This window comes from Sycon ciliatum, chromosome 4, assembly GCF_964019385.1.
Source record: "Sycon ciliatum chromosome 4, ocSycCili1.1, whole genome shotgun sequence".
Classification (NCBI taxonomy): Eukaryota; Metazoa; Porifera; class Calcarea; order Leucosolenida; family Sycettidae; genus Sycon; species Sycon ciliatum.
In genome coordinates, this window is record NC_088646.1 from 11844947 (window position 1) to 11865028 (window position 20082).

Sequence of the window (20082 nt, forward strand, 5' to 3'; positions counted from 1 at the left end):
TTGCCAGCCTATCATAGTATGCCAGGCCGGATCGAGGTTTGAAATATTAAATTGCTCCAGACCACGTTGATCATAAGAATCTTGGCTTGACTTACAGCCCCGTGAACGGTTATGCAAAATTTATAACTAGAACATGCAGTCGGGATCAGGGATCAGGAATTCAGAAGACCGTAGACCTATGGCATTCGACTGGAAGCGGTTGCTGTAGTCGAGATCATACGTCGTTATTCGGTAAGACGGTGGACTCTGCCAGATCGAGATTTGAAACCAGAGTTACTGAATGATCGGCTGTCCATAGTAATTGGCCGATTCGGCTTACCCCCCACTCCTCTAGGCTTCCACATGTCCACATGTCAACATGGTCATAAGTAGCCATCTACATGTAACTACATAGCCTACAGGTGCCTAAGTATCATATCGGCTGGGCGCAATGATGAAGGGAGTGATGAAGGGAGTGATGAAGGGAGCCTGTCTCCTGGGAAATGGAATGCCAGTATTGACTGATAACAGTATTGCCATCGTATTGCATATAGTTAGTTAGTTGACAGCCTGCATTATAGTGAGCTTGGCACTGCTGTCCGCTCCGTCTCACTGCTCCGTAGCGTTGGGGGCGTCTTGGGACTATCATCACTGAGTAAGGATGGGGTTGTGCCTTCATGGGGTCGGTGTGTGTGTGTGTGGGGGGGGGGGGGTACTCACAGTATTACACTGTATTTGTAATACCATTATTACGACTGCATGGAGCTCAGCCTTTCATTTCATGCATGACATTATTGTATACGTTGCAAGTCGCAGTAGCAGCAGGTATTGCATCAGGGATTTTGGAGCATTGAAAATGAAACACTTCGGTGGCCAAACAAGGCGAATTCTGCACAGACACACCGTATTAGTAAAACAATACATCCGTGCCTTATTACACGAGGGACTGCACCGCCTCCGCTCAGCGAGCAGACCTGTTTTGGCAGCAGGCAGAATCACCCGATTCGATCACAATCAGCTGCTGTCTTTGTCCAGGAGAGAGTTAGACAAGCAATAGGCATACATGCACATGCACCACATGTACATCATACAGTAACTGTTGTACATCACTACATGCCTCGCCCAATCAATCTCTACGCATGTACATTGTACATGTTGAGTCATAGGAGTCATGTACCATGGAGTAAGATTGACATACCGTTTTGCGGTGGACACGAATCAGTGCAATATGTACATAACACCAATGGCATTGTGTACATGCTTTGATAAGAAAACTCACTGAGATAGCCATTGCAAGCAGGAACGCCAGTGGCAGTGAGCGATGCTGCCGTTAGTGCTACATTATTAATGCATGTCTATAACAGTACTATCACCACTGAGTATCACCAGTATCACAAGTACTGTAGTATCACCAGTATCGGTCAATAAAGATCTACGCTGCCAGTATCGGTCACACCGCTAAGTTTCAGTTCCTTGTCTACATGAGAACGGGTTTATTCACCAAGCCAATCGCGTCAAACCATAAAGCAGGAACCAAAGCCAAAAAGACAACCTCGTCCACTAGGGCTTTTTCATTATGTACACTGGGTAGACCATGGTAGACCCGCCATGATGGGGATTCTGGCATACACCATGTACCATGATGGCATGAGTGTGCAACCAAGGATCTATGCACTAAAGCTATCAATATCATCAATCTTTAAAATTAATACGTTACGTAGGTGGGGCTTTAACCAAAGGTAAGTGCTGCAACTGTTATATCTGCTAGGCAGTATGAACGCGTAGGCATGGAGCTGAGCTGCAGTGACTGTATATAAGCCCGTAAAAGGCTCGACATCATCATTAGGGAATACCGATCTGAAGCATTACTTGTGATGTTACGTTTGTCGTTAGCCCAAGTCTGATGGCTCACGCTAAGTAATTAGGGTTCCACTGGGAGAGCTGACACAAAGGACATTCGGCAAACCCATAACAAGGACAGGTACACGATACTGACGGGAACAGGTACTGACAACAAGCACGCGCTGCTGTAAGTACGAATAACGGGTTTACCGTGATAAGTCGGAACATTGACCACCGCCAGTCCCGAAGGCACAGCGGCAGCACATTGAATAGCAGGATGGAGCAATAAAGCGTCTTCCGTCAGCGCAAGCCCTAGCCTACCGGGCCTAGCTGTTGAAGCGATACGGCTTGTGCTAATGTGGAACTAGAGAATTGGCTGGAGGACATCATGCGTATGTGCATCACCTTCGGCAAACAACAAGACTGTGACGAAGAAGAATGAGACGGGGTTCAGACTCCCGTGCACATACATGTACACGTAGATTTGAATTAAAAGAGTGTCAAGACAACACCAATAATCGGTGACCACACTGTCGTTTGACGGAAGGCACGAAATGAAGTGGAAGTCTTCATTATACCAAGTACTTGTACAGCCATGCTAGGCATTATACCGTATTTCCCCGAATATAAGTCGCACCTTTTTACACGAAAGTTCAAGGGTAAAAAAGGGGGTGCGACTTACAATCGAGCGTGACATACTACTGAATTCAATATATCAAGCCAATATAGCTCAAACCTGAAAATGGGGGTGCAACTTATAATCGGGGAAATACGGTGCTACCAAGAGTGGATAACCACCTGGTTATGTACTCTTGGTAGTAGCAATGAGGTCACTACTAGCCCTACTTTGCTACCCAATGCTGTAGACAGCAAACTGTTCGGCCAAACATGTACATGTATATGCCTCATCAGTACAGCTACGAGCTTTACATGTATGTAAGCCGAGCGAGCGATGCGTAATGCAACAGCACTAGAGCAGCCTACCGAGAGTGCTCAACAAGACGAATGTCGAGGAGCGCAAGACCCAATGCTGTCGACAGCAAGCTGTTTCGGTCATATTGGCCTCATCAGTACAGCTACGAGCTGCCGGCCATGATGCAAAGGTGGAACCACAGACCACAAACCCAATTTTTTTATATTACACCTATATTTTTTCTTCCAATAACACTACACAGGGCATTGTGGTTTAGGGCCTGGTCAGACTGCGGCAAAATCGAAATAATCCTAGGATTATAATCCGAATCTCCATAGTAACTTGCCGCCAGAGCGGCAAAAGCGAGAGTTGACGCTCCAAAAAAAAAGCAAGAACGGACCACGCTTTTCCGCTCCAAACAGGATTTGACGCTGATACGCCATTGACGCTGATAATCACTGATTTTTTCATCTCGATATCGAGGAGCTAATTGGCCACGGACAACAACAAAACTCATGAGGATGGTTGCAAGGATTGCACTGAAGGTGTTGGCGATCCCCAAGGTGAAGGTATTTGACGTCGTTCGTGGAGATTACCACTTGACGCTCGAAAGGAAGTTTGAATTTTCACTCTCCCCACATGTGTAGTGTGATCGCGATTCAAATTCTGGACGCTGTTCTGTTTTCGTCAGGCAACCAAAATTTTCCGCAGTCTGACCAGGCCCTAACAGACAAAAGCATGACGATCTGTAGTCATTGTGCGATTCTGCCTATTACTAGTAAGCACATGCGATTGTTAGATTGACAGCATGAAACAAGGTGGAGGACACTGTGTTCGAAAACAGTGACCTTACTACAACCTTCCGCGGTTGGCAGGTTTATCTAATACTGGTTTACCAGTTTTGGATCATAGTAAGTACATGTATACGCTACCCATTGCCATTGGCAGTGCACTAGTGGTAGGCATTGTTGCTGTCAATCGCCAACAGTGACATACACACATGCACGAGTCGTTGAAATGAATGCTGATGGAAACACACGGATGCACACGCACACACATGTACGCACATATACACACGCACCCTTTCACACGCACACACAGAAAGAGTGCCTCCCCGCGTGATCAGGGACTCTCTGACAGGCTTTCCGTTTAGTTGCGCCTCGTTGGTTTGCTACCGCGGCAACAGGCATCTCGCACTGGCAGTCGCAGCTATGAAGCTTCTGATGTTCACTACCACTAGTACCCTCTGAACAAAGCGCGCACTCGGAAGCATGGGAAAACAGATCAGTGCAGCCAGAAGGGCATTTTCACGCCACTTTACATCTTTATGCTGGATCATTTGCCCAGCACGCAGACACACTACAGACAGTGTAGGACATCACGATGGAGTTGTGATCGTTGCTTTGTTTCAACCGTTACTGCCAGTTACTGCAGTAACTGCTAGTTACTGTTCTTCTTTGCTGAAACTTGCGAAGCATAACGCAGTGACTGAGAGTGTCACAGTCACAACTGCCATTAGAAGTGAGTTTTACTGAGCTACTGCGAGTACAGTACAGCCTACAGGCCACAGGGAAGGATTGCCGCCTGGTCCGTGTAGCAGCCACAGCCGCGACACTTCAATTCCAACAAGGCGAGAACACTTTCATCTGCCTGCCCCGTACCGTGTGGGGGCACATTGCGATGTGCCCTAGCAAATCCACTTCTGCGGCCCGTACTGGCGTGGCGGAGTGAAGACCCCCATCATTGAACCAGGAACCTCACATCACGGCCCGTGCAACGAGTGCGCGTGAAGTCATTACGAAACTGAAAGCGAAAGTGGTAGCAGCAATATTCGCCAGCCGGCCTGTTGAAATCAGAAAGGAGAGGCGGAGGCCAAAGCAGGCTTCCGTCGCCGCGAATTTGATTCATTAGTCCACGAATGGAACGAATCTCCCTGGTGCTGGGTGTGCCAGACGTGGTGGTAGTGTACTAGTGAGCACAGACTGGCGACAAATAGACAAATCAACAGCAGTAACATCCGTACGGTAACAAAGCTCGCAGCAGTGAACGGCCAGATCAAATCGTTTCTTGAAGTGCGCAGCAGATCATAGTGCTGGCGTATCTACTCGATCGTCAAGATGGTGAACGTGCAAATAAGAGAAACACAGAATCTGTGCATGGAGAGACGGTCATCGCTAGCGTTGTTTGGAGCTAGGTTATGGCATCAGTATCAGCAGCAAGAACAGCGGAGTAGCAGTGGTGTCAAAATGCCCAGCAGAAGATGTTTATACCGGAGGGCATGGAATTCGCCAGTGGCGCTACATCGCAGGATGGTGGCCGTTCTATTCTTGCTGTTCATCGCCGTGATGAGTTTGAGCAAGACGAGTTGCAGAGCGCAGCTGAACGCAAGGGCCGACTTCCATATGAACGGCGTTGGTGGCAATATTCTGTTCTCGTGGAACCCGCAATCTCATCAGATGACCATCAACACCATGGGCCTGAAAGGACTCTCGCCACAATTATTGACTAGCGGTCTCACATGGCATGTTCACGAGTTTCCTTTCAAACTGAACTCGCCAGACCCATGCAGTGCGAGCTCCACTGGCGGACACTTCGACCCGCTGGGAAGAGCCAGTGCCCCCAACTATGCTCAGATATGTCAGTCACAAATGAGTATGAGGTTCCGTGATTGTGAGCTGGGTGATCTCAGTGGAAAGTTTGGTACGCTACAGCTACGAGAGTATGTTGAGCTTACTCCAAACCTCAGCCTCTCCGGCAACTTTGGATTCGTGGGCAGGAGCGTTGTGATCCATCGCAATGGCGCACGTTGGGTGTGTGCCAATATCGAGCCAGTATTGCAGCACACAGCCACATGTGCTCAGGCCGAAGGCTCAAACAAGAGGCGACTGCTGGTAGCGAAATTCAAATGGCCGATCGCCGGTGAGGTGTTCTTCCGCCAGGTGGACACGCGCGACCCAGCAGTACGTCCCACACCACCGATACCCGCAGGACAGCCTGTCCACACGAGTGTAGTGAACATATCCACTGTGGTGCACTCGCATCTCTACTGGCTGGACCAGACGGCTGCGATGAGCCCGGCACAGTCGGCGACTTCCTTTCTGCCACCGTCCCAAATGGCCGGCAACTCGTTCCTCCCGGCTCCGAACCAACCCGCCGCCGCCCTGCCGATGGGAATCCGGACGTTTCAGGCAGGACCCGGCGCGTCTCCCGGGTACATGTGGCAGGTGGAGGCACATCCAGTACACGAGAAGGCGCAGTTCTCGCCCAACCCGCAATCACGCTGCAGTGGTACGGGTGCCACTCTTGTGCACTTGACGAGTATGCTGGGTCCCGTAAGTGTGGGTATCGATCCAGACTCGGCCAGCACAAGCAAGTCGCTCTACACAACCAACAACAGTATGTTCTATCCGATTGATAATTTTATACGCCGCTCCCTAGTCCTCCTGGACCCAACTCGTCGGCGCATAGCCTGCGCGACAATCCATGAGGTCCAGCCGGCCACAGCGCTGGCCACACTTCCACACGACATGGGCACGGTGGAATTGTCACAAAGCAGTGAGTTTGACAATACAGAGGTGAAGGCAAACTTCAATAAGTTGTTCAACGTTGCCAGTGACTATGGAATCCGGACTCTCTCCATGAAACAGGTAATAGACAGCAGTGCCGCACACATAATGTATATGGCTACATCCAGGGAAAAATTGAGCAGTACCTTGGAGCCCCCCTCCCCGGCTACACACACAAACACAAATGCGGTGGTGATGGGAGACTGAGTCACACTGGTTCACTACATGTACATGCTTGCAGAAAGCGCGAGTAAGTGCCAGAATTCTACGCTACAAAATAAAAAGCATGGAGAACAGTACAGTCAGCCCGTGTAGCAGCACATGGTGACAACACTCAGTATCTCTAGGAAACTGTGCATTCACACTCAGGGCTGGTCCATGGGGTGGTGATAAAAGGCATAGCAGAATTCCTTCACACCTGCGTTCCCCTTCTGGGGTTCAGCTCTTGAAGACTGTGTGCACTTTGTGTTGCCTCTTGTCCGCAGCATGGCAGCCAGATGATAGTGGCTAGCCTGCAAGATTGTCTTTGTATTTGTTGGAACATTTGTCAATAATTATGGTCCTATATGTTCGGCGACGCAAACATACGGGTAGATTACTTACTCATATACTTGCAGTCGTGGATTTTGAACGTCTTTTGCATGTGAGCTTTGTGATACGCAAGAAATTCCCCGCAACATAACATTTTTATGGTCACTGAGTTTGCTTTCCCGGCACACGCTGTCCACACTGATTGCAGAGCAATGGCAGGGAGAACGCGTGCAATGAGCGCCAAACTGGACCGATGTTCAACCCTCTCAGAACACAGTCACCGCCGACCAAGAGAGGATCACCAAATCTGTATCAGGTGAGCCATCATGCGGCACCAATACAGTACACTCATACCTCGGTTATCCGAACCCCGAAGTTGCGGGCACTCCGGTCTATCGGGCACAATTTTCGGGGCAAGTTTCAGTGGAAATATTACTACTCTTTTCAGTCATTTGTCACTTTTTATGGAAATAGTGACGTCATAATTATGCCATATCTATGGCATTTTCCCCATTGAAAATGGCTACCGCCCCCCCCCCCCCCCTCCATATTGGCCTATATTCTCTGGCCACGGGAAGGTGAAATAAATAAATAAATAAATGTATGTGGTTCGGAGTTACGGATATTTCAAAGTTACGGGCAGTGTCCGGTCCCGGACGACCCGCATAAACGAGGTATGAGTACATATACATTGCTGTACCGGAATATCAGTATGAAGGCCGGCATTGGCTGTTCTAGCTATGCTAAACCATTTCTATTTTGGAAATAGAAGAGAGCGCTGGCTTTCTGTACTCCACGAGGGAGAAAGGAGAGGAATGTTGCTTACAGAATGGTTTCCCGTGCTACACATTTGCGAACAGCTGGGAACTGCTGCACGGCAGCTCAGTACGGTCAAGCTACCGAGTTTTAACTTTCAGTAACGTCGGGCTAATGGACACATACACTTGTACATGAACATCAACTCCACTGCCATGTGTTGTATTTTCAGATGAGGTTAATTGCTCAAACTGAACCCTTTTTTTTGTTTTTCAACTGCACAGATTGGTGATCTCAGTGGGAAGTTTGGCGAGCTGCGAAATCGCTTCAGCTATCGACGGCGTTTCTGTGATCCGAATCTTCCTATGTTCGGCACCAACAGTGTGGTTGGAAGGTGAGCAATAGAGTGATTCGGCTCCTTCTATCTGAGTTACTAGAGCAGTTCGATTTATCCGCCAGCCATTGTTTGCTGCATCATGAAAATTGAAGTAGTATGTCCCTATTGGGTTTCAGAAACCTAGATTCACAGAATACTTGTATTAGTGATGTGAACTCATCGTGTTACTGTCTGACATTAAAAATGAATTGGGCAGCGGTTTGTACCTTCAAGAAGTAGGACCCAGAAAGGTGGCTGTTGTTGAAACATAAGTGCATTCAATGTGTACACTGGCAGGGACAAACAGAGGTATACTGTGAACTCTTGTGTATGTTGAACAGCCTGGTAATTTGAACTAGGTTGCAATAGTCTACGGTGCACACAAGTCACTTGTTAACTCTTCCTATGTTTTCTGTCTGCTTGTGGTAATATCAACATACTTAGATCACTGGTCATAGACCATCAGACCACGGGCAACGCTCCCATTGCGTGTGCCAGGCTTGACAGGACGCCACAGCACAACAGTCGCCTACTCAAGGCAAAGGCTACCTTCACTTCACCGGTCAGAGGAACCGTACTTCTGGAGCAGGAGCAGTTTGCCGACGGGCAGCTTGGCAACACGCACATCACATCCTACGGACTGCGTAACTTCAACAGCTGGCAGGTAGATGAAGCATTATGCAGATCATGTATTGGCGTATGCCTTGAATAGCATCCAGTGATCATGCGTACAGCACTCTTGGCAGGATACTTGACTGCTAAGATGAAACACAACAGAATACATGCGTACGGTCATGGTCTGGATGACCTAGAGCCAACAGCCCTTCCCATCAAGTAACTGGGTCGCAGCGAAATATCACCTTATGTGTGCATGTTGTTGATGATTGCAATCTGATGTGATGGCCCTAACGTTATTCTTGAAATTTGTGTTGCATTTGTTTGATGGTGCACTCAATCTCTGGCCAATTAGCTATTTGGGGATTGTAGGGTCTCATCAGCAGAACTCAGAGTCACTGGCCGAACCGATGGCAATGAGGTCTTGTGAATTACAACACTGTTTTAAAGTCGGCCCAAAGCATCAATGTCGGAGTGCTCTAACTGCGAGATACAACATAAAGGGCTTAGCATGAAGGCAGCTAACGTTGACACTAAAAAGGAAATAGTGCTGGACCAAGCCAAGGCGAGGGATTATAACACAAATCTCTGAACAGCTAGCTATTGATTTTGTTAATGAAGGAAGTTCAGTCATTAACGTGTCTTTGAAATGCTTTTGTCTGTTGTTCGTACACCGTTATAGGCACTGGCTGTGTACTGTATTTCGGTTTCTTAGGTGACAATTAGGCCAGGCGCATTACTGCAAAACTCCCCAGATCCGGAAGTTCCTAACCTCCCCAGATCCGGGTACGTCCCTAATCTCCCCAGATCCGGACGTCCCTAAACTCCCCAGATCCGGACGTCCCTAAACTCCCCAGATCCGGAAATCCCTAATCTCCCCAGATCCGGACGTCCCTAATCTCCCCAGATCCGGACGTCCCTAATCTCCCCAGATCCGGACGTCCCTAATCTCCCCAGATCCGGACGTCCCTAATCTCCCCAGATCCGGACGTCCCTAATCTCCCCAGATCCGGACGTCTCTGATCCGGGTACGTCCATCTACCGGGCACCTTTCTGACCCATCTATGGCATGGAAATGGGCAATACACCATTTAATGTACTTGTGACTTACTTAATGCATTCTGTGTGTGTGTGTGTGTGTCCACTCTTGCCTGATGATGACAGACTGATGGCCATATGTACCACATACACATCAACCGCATAGGCATCCTTAGCACACAGTCCGAGATGTGTTCCAATGCACATGCTGGTCCGCACTACAACCCGTTCAACGCCAGTGTGGACGCAACATACCCCAAGCAGTGCTCACCGCAGAATCCCTACCGCTGCGAGCTAGGCGACACATCCAAGAAAACTGGGAAGATCGCAGTACGCAATGTGCCACAGTACCACATCGATCCAGATCTACCACTAACCGGGCCACACTCTGGTAAGGAGATCCATTGATCCTATTTTAAAAAAAGATTCCAAACTTGATTCGAAGTCAGATTTGTGGCACATGTCCCGATCTACCAAGTACATGGTCGATGGTGTTCTGTTATTCTGTGTATCCACTACCCGTGCTGTTGAATGCCGCGTTTGTACGATATGCAAACAAATTATTTACCCGAGTCTCAGAAAAGTCTCATTTATGTGCTATTATTGTGTAGAAGGATTCTAGCTAAAGTGGAGTGAACAAACCTGCCCAGGTCTTCCCAGAGCAGTGACCCAGTGCACTACAAGCCAGCACTTTGGCTGGTTCCATTGTTTCTACTATCCACCGTGCACATTCCAAACACACACACACACACACACACACACACACACACACACACGTGTATCCCATACTCGCACTAGCCTGCTCGTATGACTGTATGTAGTTCAAGTACCTGCTATCGGTCCTTTCTTTCGCAGCGCTGGGCCGGTCAATGGTGATACACAATCCGAATGGCGCCGCTGCAAGACTTGCGTGTGGCAATGTTATACCGGAGGATTCGCACGACGTGGTCATGACAGTCTTGGTCAGTCCACTGCAGTTTAAAGCACAGCACTTTAAGCAGAGGATGGCCGGGGCGATGCGCATCAGTGCCCAGGACGTGCTGTATCTGAAGTCCTCTCCGCTTGGACCGTGCACGGCCATCAGCTTTGCACTGCGGCATCCTCAGGCTGAGCAACTGGCGTCCACCATCCTTTTGACTGACCTGGGGCCATACACGCATGATGTGAGGTGTGCCGACCCATCGCAGCTTGTCGCTGCTACTCCGCGCAATGGTCAAAGAGATCGTGATGATGATGATGATGATAACTCCTCTGCACAGCCAGTCTCTCCCGCTACACACCTTGTTCTGCTGGTAGCGCTGTGCCTTCACCAGTTGCAATGGGGAGTTGATCTCACGATATAAACCGGCTTAGCCTAAACGTGATGTAGTGTGCAGACCTGATAGGCACATGCAATGCTTGAGTGCATGGGTTACAGGCCAGTGATAGGCACATGCAATGCTTGAGTGCATGGGTTACACACCGGTGCTAATACATAGTACATGTACTCGCATATGCCGGAGGTCAAATTGCAGTGTCACATTTTTTATTCGTTTGATGTAATTCTAGTCTTCCTGAACTGTTCGGTGCCGGTTCTTCAGTTGGTATTGTTGAGCATTCCATTCACACAAAATTAATACAGATTTGATGTGCGGTTCAAACTGCAAACTGGCTGGTTCAACCCTTGATCACAGTACTATTATAATAGCAGTCTGTATGGACTGTAAGCCACCAGTTCCGGCAAGTTCTGTTGAGCAAGATTAGTAATGAATTATGCCGATGTCATGCATGTATCATGCCCGGTACTGGTTCCATGCGCACTGTAGTCATTGGGCACATGCGAATGCTGCAGGCCTACCCGGACTGTGATCATGGTGATGCCTATCCTGCTTTTCTACCGTGTTGAAATCATGGTGCAGAGGAGTGAATAGGCCATAGTAGCATGCGCCACCATCATCTTACATCATAGCAACACTAGGTCATCATGGTCATAGTGACACATAGCACACTGGCACATTGTATTATCTTTGTCTGATATCAGTATTTGAAATTACTGCCCCCGGTTATTTCCTAGTATTCTGGCATCAGCTTTACATTGATTAACTCAGTACCAACACAATTCAGTTCTCTAGCTTTTTATAATTGTGACAGCCCTCTTTCATGCAGCAGCATTTTAATATATAGAAAAGATTATCCTGTGCTACTGGCTTATGCGAATACAACTGCCCCCGTTTGATTAATTTGTCCAACACCGTTTTGCACGAAAGCGGTTCAGTGTCGCTGAGCGTAATGTTTCATTGAACCTTGTGTGGAGTATAATGAAACCTGTATTACATGTATTCCCATTAGTTTGAGGGAGTTTCAACTGTGACAGGAAAAGTCTGAAGAATACATGTGCGTTGACTGTTACCATCAAGGACCCCCTCTTATGGCCAGCGATGCTCTACCGTAAAAACGTGTTCTTCAGAATTTGAAACTCACGCTTCGTATTATACTCGGTCGTATTTTTAAGTTTTTGAGAAGTCTTATTTCGGACAACCAACCGAGATAATCTCAGTGCTGGATTCCAGGCAGCCTCACCCTGCCCATTGCCTTTCAGGAGCCTGCGGCAGCGCCGTGTGTGCACAACTTCCACATAATCCCGACCAGCCAGCGGGCTGAATCAGCCGTGGAGTTGATATGGGAGTTAACTCAGGGTTTCGCTATTCGCTGGTTAATACACGGTCGGACATGGAGAATCATTCCTTTCAGGCCCGCACGAGCACACATAGCAGTTATTGTAGCAAGAAGCGGGCGGCCAGGCGGGTGTATGTCTGTGTGACCCGACCCCGGTAGCCTGATCCGTCAGTGGGGCACTGTCCCAGGAAGACACTGGTGCGGGGTTCGAATCCCACCCCGATGGATCCTTCTTTTCGCGGCAACTTGTGACATTCGTACGTCATACCACATGAGAATCACCATGGCGAACGCCAATTATGATGGATGGGGAGTGGCGTACTCATGGTGACTTGGCAGGGCACTGGTGTAGCATGTGTTTTGCCCTGATGAGCGATCGGAATGTAATTGGCTATCACCATAGATGTTCTCATTTGACCCGTACACAATATGACGATTGTGATCAGTTTTGTCCACTGACTGTGTGGTGCATGCAGGTACTGATAGTACAGTGCTGCTCAATGAAATCCAGTCGCGTCACTCAAGTTTGTACCTTGCATCATTTCGCAGCCCAGTGTTCGCAGGTCTAGGGCTGCGCAACGCCCGGCGCGTACTTAAGTGACACGGCTGGATTTCATTGAGCAGCACGGTAGGTATAGAGGTCATGCGAAATGAATGATTTCATGTGGGGGGGGGGGGGGGTCTGCGGAACCGCATAGACTATGGGCGCTATGTATGCAGCGTGAGTCGCTAATGCAGCGCTGTGCTGCGACTTTGCCAAAGCATTCTCAGCACGTAATCGGCATTAATGGGCCGTAACGGCGCATACTTGTGACCTCTATCTCATCTCAGACAATACCGGTATACATGTATTATGCTTGTACATGTATTACAAGGTAGTGGATGTAAATGTATTGCACACTTGTTGTTACCTTATTTTCCGGTGTATAAGCCGCACTGGAATAAGCCGCACCCCCCGGATGATTTTTACACATACATAATCATACGTAACAGTACATATAAAGTAAGTTTACCGTACTTGCATAATTATCATGATTATGGATGGTATTAACTTGAAATGTTACACTCTCAGTTACTGTGAGGCAGTCTCCCAAGCCAAGACGACGAGAGCCAGTGCATCTGCTTGTACTGCCGGGCCACTCGGGGCCAGTCATGTACTTCGACTGGCATGATGCGGTGGGCCTATCTACTGATGAGTACTGACTGGATCCATGCCATGGACCGGTCCATACCATGCATGCGTGACCAAAACTGGCAAAAGGCAAAACTCACCAAGCCAACCATGACATAATGATGTCGTCATGCGATCACACTTATCTGATCAGTGATCATCTTTTCCTTTTTCAAGTGCGTGTAGATCTACGCAGCGACGCTTTCAGGCGTGCGATCTCCGATCTGGCCCGCCAGCACCCAGCCATAATGCGTATATGCATCGATCTACGTTGGGGTGAAAACTATCTAAAAATCCAAAGCCAAACGAACAAATCACGTCTTTCATGCCAAAGCAAAGGCAAGGGAAAGCTAGTTTGTCATTTTGATGTTGGTCGTTGAAGGTTCCCAGCGATTCGTTGACTTGCTCCCGTTGTCCCCCTTTTTCAGCCTCTGCACTAGTCGTTGCGTCGGCTCCCATCTCGATTCAGGTGAGCCAACCCCACTTGATATAATGCCAGAATGGACGTGGACGGTATATTCCAAGAGACATTTGGACCCGAAAATGCGCTCGCCGACGTAGCTAGCCCGGGTAATAGTGTTAGAAGCTCGATTACTACTAGTATGAGATCGGAACTGCTCCCGGATGGGCTGCAGGATAGCTTCGCTGAGTATGAGCGATTTTCAGCATTGTCCACCTCCTATTTGTCGGAGATCAGCGAAGTGCCTCTGACCGTGGATTTGGGCGATCCGTCTGCAACTGTGTTCAATGTATGTGTGGTGGACGCGGCAAATGCCAGCAGCATCACCAGTTCTCGCTTGTCCCGCTCTCCGCGGAAACCCTCATCCTCCTACGCGGCAGCGCCGAAACATGGCTTCATGCTTGAGGACCTGGTGAGCGAGGCATCTTTCGAGGTCGACCCGGAGATCTACACCGACGGCGCCGACCTATTGAATGTTGAACTGTCGCCTATGAGCGAGCAAAGCTCAGCCTCACTTATCCCACTCTATGCGGATGAACTCCCGTCTCCCCTTGCGCTTGCAGCGTCGTCGAGTGCGGAGTCCTGTACGTATAACAGCGCAGCCAGTGCATTGCTGCAGAGCTTGCATTTAGTGAACAGCAAACCCGTGACTAGTGTTAGTCTGACGGACTCAGTACAGTCAGCCATACCAAGTCCAGACAGTACAGTTGGGTCTAGTGCAGCTGCTTCGGTCGCCACGAGCCGTTCAGGAACCTTTCAGCGCGGCAAAACACTGTCAGATTTCAACAACACGGCAGAGTATGTGGCGTACCAGGATCGGCGACGCAAGAACAACACCGCATCACGCCGCAGCCGCCACAAGAACAAGCAACGAGTCAAGGAGACCGAAGACGAGGTGCAAGAACTGCGGCAGGAGAATGCAGACCTGCGCAAACAGCTGCGCATCATCACCGAGGCATTTGAAAACCTCCGCGAGCGATTCAAAGAGCAGCCACCGGTGATGCAGGACGGATCGTCGGACGTATGACGCAGAGCGCTCGCTAGGAACGGCAATTATTTCCAACATGTCAGCCCTTGTACATGCACCTTTGTCTTTGATGACAGTCACTGTTGCCATTGAATGGTGCACATAGTCCTGGTCATGCATTAGTGTGCCCGTCTCTTTCTAGCACGGTTTTAGCAGTACGAGCCAACTAGTTCCCTGTTAATTGTGACTGCATACTGTAGCACGTTTTTAGATCCGAATTTCATCTTTTCATTTCCAATTTTTTCTAGACTTTTTTCATCCTATCAATATCCTGTGTGGATTATGGTGTCCTACATATAGGTTTTAGTGGAGTTCCTTTTCTGGCAGTACCGTGATGTATGCTGCTGATTGAATAATACCAGTGGCTCGTGTACATCCTGTTGTGCTGGCTTTTGTTGACCGGCGTGACCGTAGCTTCTGGTGATGTTGCTATTCACGCACGTTTGTTCCGGTCTGCTACACATGTACTCCTAGGACGGGTGTTTTTTTTTCTCCCCGAGAAATTCTTTTCCTTTCTCAGTGTGTTGCCTTGATTTCTACGTGCAGTGCGCTGTTGGGTCAAGCTTGTTCTTACTCATTCTTGACGCCATCCTTTGATGTCTGCTCGGAGTTGCGTTTTTACCTCATACCTTTGCTGTGGTATTGTGCATCAGGGTCCGCATCAGCAGTGAGTGAATGGGTAGCATCCTGGGAGAAGAGTGATAAGAGTTTGGGCCGGTGTACATGTATGGGCCCAAGCAGGTCGTACATGTCCCTGCTCAAATTCTACGTTGTAGCTTTGCATGGTCAGCGGATGGTCAATCTTGGGTTTCATTTGGTGCCCAGCGATATGATGGACCCGGGTTAGTAAAGGGCTGGCTGTAAAAATAGAGTGAAAAAAAGTTTTAAAACATTTCAAGTACTTTTAATGCTTTGCACCTTTTGCTTGTAGACACTGGTACACGGTGAAGTATAGAGGTTATGCGAATGATTTCATGGGGTGAGTCAGCGGACTCCCTAATGGGGCGCTGAGTGTACAGCGTTAGTCACTAGTGCAAGTGCACTAGTGCAGCGCTGTGCCGCGAGTCCGCAACTGATGATGTAATCGCATAACCTCAATAATACATGAAATAAGGGGCCGTCCGTAAATATCGAACTTTTTTCACCAAACGAATTATTTTAGTTTAGACTCAACCCCTCCCTCCCTCCCCCTCAGAACGTAAAAAATGTTGACATACATGCATATACAACAGCCATGTACATGAATCAATGTTTTCTGAAACGAAATTGGTCAACCCCCTCCCACCCCATAACGAAATTATTTCGTTTTGTGAAAAATGTTCGATATTTACGGACGGCCCCTAAATAGCAGTAAAAAAGGAGAAGGTCAAAATGTTATGAGTTATGACTAACTGTCCACCAACGGAACCAGATCATATACAGTCAGCGAGTGCGACAACATGGCACAAAACTGACAAGGAGTACTGAGACATTCAGCGACCTGACACCTAGCTCCAACACTATAATTATGATCTGCCGGTTACGCTGGTGGACAGTTAGTCATAACTCGTAACATTTTGTCCTTCTCCTTTTTTTATCATAAATAAATTGGCTCGCCACCCGAGTTCAAAATAAATATAATTCACATTAAAATTATTAAATTATTATATCGTATGCTATTATATATGCATATTCTCATGCTTACGGTATTATTATAGAGTTGGTTTCAGCCACTTTATGATGCGCTCTCGATTGACCCACTCCACTTGCACCTCGCCACCATGGCTGGGACAATTCTGTTGAGATCTGATATCATCAGACTCTCGCAAGACATGCAGCTGCTTCGCTTCAACAGCCGGGGGCTGGTCAGTGGAAACAGTAGACATTGAATACATCATGAAACCGTGAGGTGAATGAATCATTCACGGATGATACATGATTGTATGAATAGGCAAGAACTGGCGGAATTGCGCACTTTCTACATAATAGGGTGCTACTAAAATTTTCAACTGAGATGTGTTTTACATTTATAAAAGAAGCTGTGTACATCAGAAAGCATGATGAACATATTTTTCGGATCAGCCTGATGTTTTAGTTAAACAATCCCTGCTCAAATGAAATCTCTTGGAGAGGAATTGGCCGCCTTCCGGATTCTAGGCTTAATGCCACGCATCATGGCTTGGACGCAAATCCAGTCCATGTTTGTGGGCAAGACAGTTCCGGATGTGGCGATCAAACTGCGCCTCGGTTTAACCTTCCCAAGCGTCCTTGTACACAGTAGACTTCAGTATTCCTCCAAAATCCTCTGATCGACCTCAGCCCTGGAACATTTTTTTTGGGGGGGGGGGGGGGGGTTCTGCTGTTCCTGTCTTCTCAAACCTTTTCAGAATAACATACATATAGGCTTCAATGAGTTTCTTTTCCGATGATTTCCATCTTTATAAAATGCTTCACAGTACTGAAACAATTTGCCATGGTTCCTATGTTGTTCAAAGAACTGCACACCAGGCTTTCTGCAATGTTCTGCATTCAAGCCCTCCATTTTCACAAGTGAAGACTTGTCAATAATCTCTTTGGTGGTGTACACTGTACATGTACATGTACTTGCTTCCTATTGCAGTGTGCAGAACTTTACCAGAAGGTCATGGTCTAAAGGTCAGAGTTTGACCTTTTGAACTCAGTTGAAATTTAGCAGCACCCCGTTATAAGTAGGACATACCCGAGGGAACAGACGTGAAGACCTACGTGTACATGGTGTACGTGTAGAGATAATTGACAGGAAATGAAATTTTCATTTTTTCATGGAGTTCCCTTTTAAAACTGGAGGTTGTGACAATATCAAATCTCAAAGGAATTGTCCTTCTTATTGTGGTGATGTGCAAGTGCGGTGGGTCGGCCGAGCAAAATTGACTGTTTCAATGTTTGAACGAAATGTCGAGACTGAAGTGAATTGTGGCCGTGAGATAATTTTGTTTGTGCTTCAACCGTGCATGTGCAGCGTTTCACCCCAAACAGACTTGCCACAAAATAATTGTTTAACTCAGGTACTGACTCTACTGAGCCAATATTAAAGGTAGTGAAGAGAGGGGACACATGGATACGAGCTATGAGCAACTGTCCACCAAAGTAACTAGATAGCATAGCATATGGTTCGGTTTTGTACAATTAGTTTCCACAAAGCTTCTTCTCCCTTCGATACTTCATCATCGATATTTCTGAACCTCCCGTGCTGTTTTGGTGCTCCGAGTTGTAGTTGGGCTACATTGTCAAGTATCGTATTGCTCTCCACATCATCCAGTAACAGTCGACATTCTTTGTTGCCATGGGACTTAGCTTGTACTCATATTCCTTGCGCTCACCTTACCCTCTTTGGTCTTTCCTTAAAGGGGAAGTTTAGGCAAAAATTAAAATTTCACCAGTTGTAGTCTTCGGGGTGCTGAGTCGAATGATCGTGGTCCGAGGAAGCTGAGACGCTCCCTTCCGACTTGAATCCCAATCGAACTCGCGCACTTCCACCGAAACTAGGTGACTGCGCCCTACTAGATGGGGATTTGTATGCAAAATGTCACTAAAAGCGCCATTTCGTTCTTATAAAAGCACGGATGACCGCGATTGGCCCATATGTTGTAGTCTTCAGGACGCTGGGTCGACTGGTTTTGGTCCGAAAAGGCTGCGATGCAGCGTTCCTCCTATATTCCCAATCGAACATGGTTGAACAAGCGGTCACGTGCTCCTGCGTACGCCAGTCACCTGGTCACCGTGCCTGCAGGTTACTTACTAGCCTGTTTGACCTTTTTTGGGTGCAGTCCTGTCACTCGAGTTGAACTCGAGTTGAACCTTGGTGTGAAAATTGTCGCCTGCTGGCGTGGTGACCAGGTGATTTGGGCACCCAGGAGCACGTGACCGCTTGTTCAACCATGTTCGATTGGGAATAAAGGAGGAACGCTGCATCGCAGCCTTTTCGGACCAAAACCAGTCGACTCAGCGTCCAAAAGACTACAACATATGGGCCAATCGCGGTCATCCGTGCTTTTATAAGAACGAAATGGCGCTTTTAGTGACATTTTGCATACAAATCCCCATCTAGTAGGGCACAGTCACCCAGTTTCGGTGGAAGTGCGCGAGTTCGATTGGGATTCAAGTAGGAAGGGAGCGTCTCAGCTTTCTCGGACCAAGACCATTCGACTCAGCACCCCGAAGACTACAACTGGTGAAATTTTAATTTTTGCCTTAACTTCCCCTTTAACCATGAACCTTCAAGTTAACCTGGAAGGCTGTGTTGGTCTGCGCATCGGAGATATGTTGGAGCTACATGTAGGTGTTACGTCGTTGAATGTCTCAGTACTCTGTCAGTTTGGTGCATACTCGTCGCCCTTTCTGACCGTATGCTATCTAGTTACAGTGGTGGACAGTTGCTCATAACCCCTATTCATGCGTCCTTTCTCTTTACTACATTTATAATTTTCCATGAGTATCAGAGAGCGTCAGAGCAGTCCTTGGGAATGGGAGAGGAGGAGAAGTCAGGGACAGAATGATTTTGGCCAGAGGTTGAGTCTTGTACGGTGCACTGAGGAGTCACCCAGAACATGCTCCTTTTTACAGGAGTAGATTTTGGTGCAGAATGGTAGCATAGAAAATTAATGGAAATTTGATGGGTTTGATTGCAAACATTTGAAAAAAAGAGGTAAAATCAAATTTTGCGGCACTGCACTGTATACGATATAATCACCTAAATCACCACAACACGGGAGCTCCCCAGAGCTAGAGCTATTCTTTGTATGAATGGACTGCAATTACCCTAGTAATCAGACCAGCCGCTCATATCTCTCTTATCCGGGTGGTCCGGGACCGGACACTGCCCGTAATTTCGTAATTTCCACAACTCTGAATCACCTACAATTCAATGGAGAAGTGCCAGGGATCTGGTATATGACGTCACCATTTCCACAGAAATTGGCAAAAGAGTAGTATTTTGCCCACTAAAACACAACCACATGGTGCCCGTAACTTTGAGGTCCGGATAAGAAAGATTTGAGTGTATACTTTTATTCTTGTCCTCCTTCCGTTTTTAGCTGTTCGTGTGCTGCTATGTACATGAGTGCCAACAAGCAGCAGAACATGTCCACCAGGGTGCAGCAGCATCAAGGAAAACTGGGTAGAACTTAACACGCAGT

At 47.8% G+C, this 20082-nt stretch overlaps 2 protein-coding genes across 2 annotated transcripts; both read left to right on the forward strand.

Moving 5' to 3' along the window:
• Positions 1-4286: 4286 nt before the first annotated feature.
• On the forward strand, positions 4287-11873 carry LOC135814499 (uncharacterized). The gene is made up of 6 exons (XM_065327623.1): positions 4287-6381; positions 7040-7147; positions 7872-7981; positions 8408-8627; positions 9743-10007; positions 10472-11873. The coding sequence occupies exons 1-6, from the start codon at positions 4852-4854 to the stop codon at positions 10957-10959; spliced, it is 2721 nt and encodes a 906-aa protein (XP_065183695.1). The 5' UTR covers positions 4287-4851; the 3' UTR covers positions 10960-11873.
• A 1859-nt stretch (positions 11874-13732) lies between these two features.
• Positions 13733-15555, forward strand: LOC135814500 (transcription factor atf-2-like). Its single transcript, XM_065327624.1, has one exon. The coding sequence runs from the start codon at positions 13943-13945 to the stop codon at positions 14927-14929; it is 987 nt and encodes a 328-aa protein (XP_065183696.1). The 5' UTR covers positions 13733-13942; the 3' UTR covers positions 14930-15555.
• Positions 15556-20082: the final 4527 nt, after the last annotated feature.

Excerpts from the sequence above, each read along its gene's own strand:
- LOC135814500 (XM_065327624.1), top strand. The coding sequence starts at position 13,943 with ATGGACGTGGACGGTATATTCCAAGAGACATTTGGACCCGAAAATGCG.
- LOC135814499 (XM_065327623.1), top strand. The coding sequence starts at position 4,852 with ATGGTGAACGTGCAAATAAGAGAAACACAGAATCTGTGCATGGAGAGA. Across the intron at positions 7,148-7,871 it reads GATCACCAAATCTGTATCAG|ATTGGTGATCTCAGTGGGAA; the intron begins GTGAGCCATCAT and ends TCAACTGCACAG. Across the intron at positions 8,628-9,742 it reads GTAACTTCAACAGCTGGCAG|ACTGATGGCCATATGTACCA; the intron begins GTAGATGAAGCA and ends TGATGATGACAG.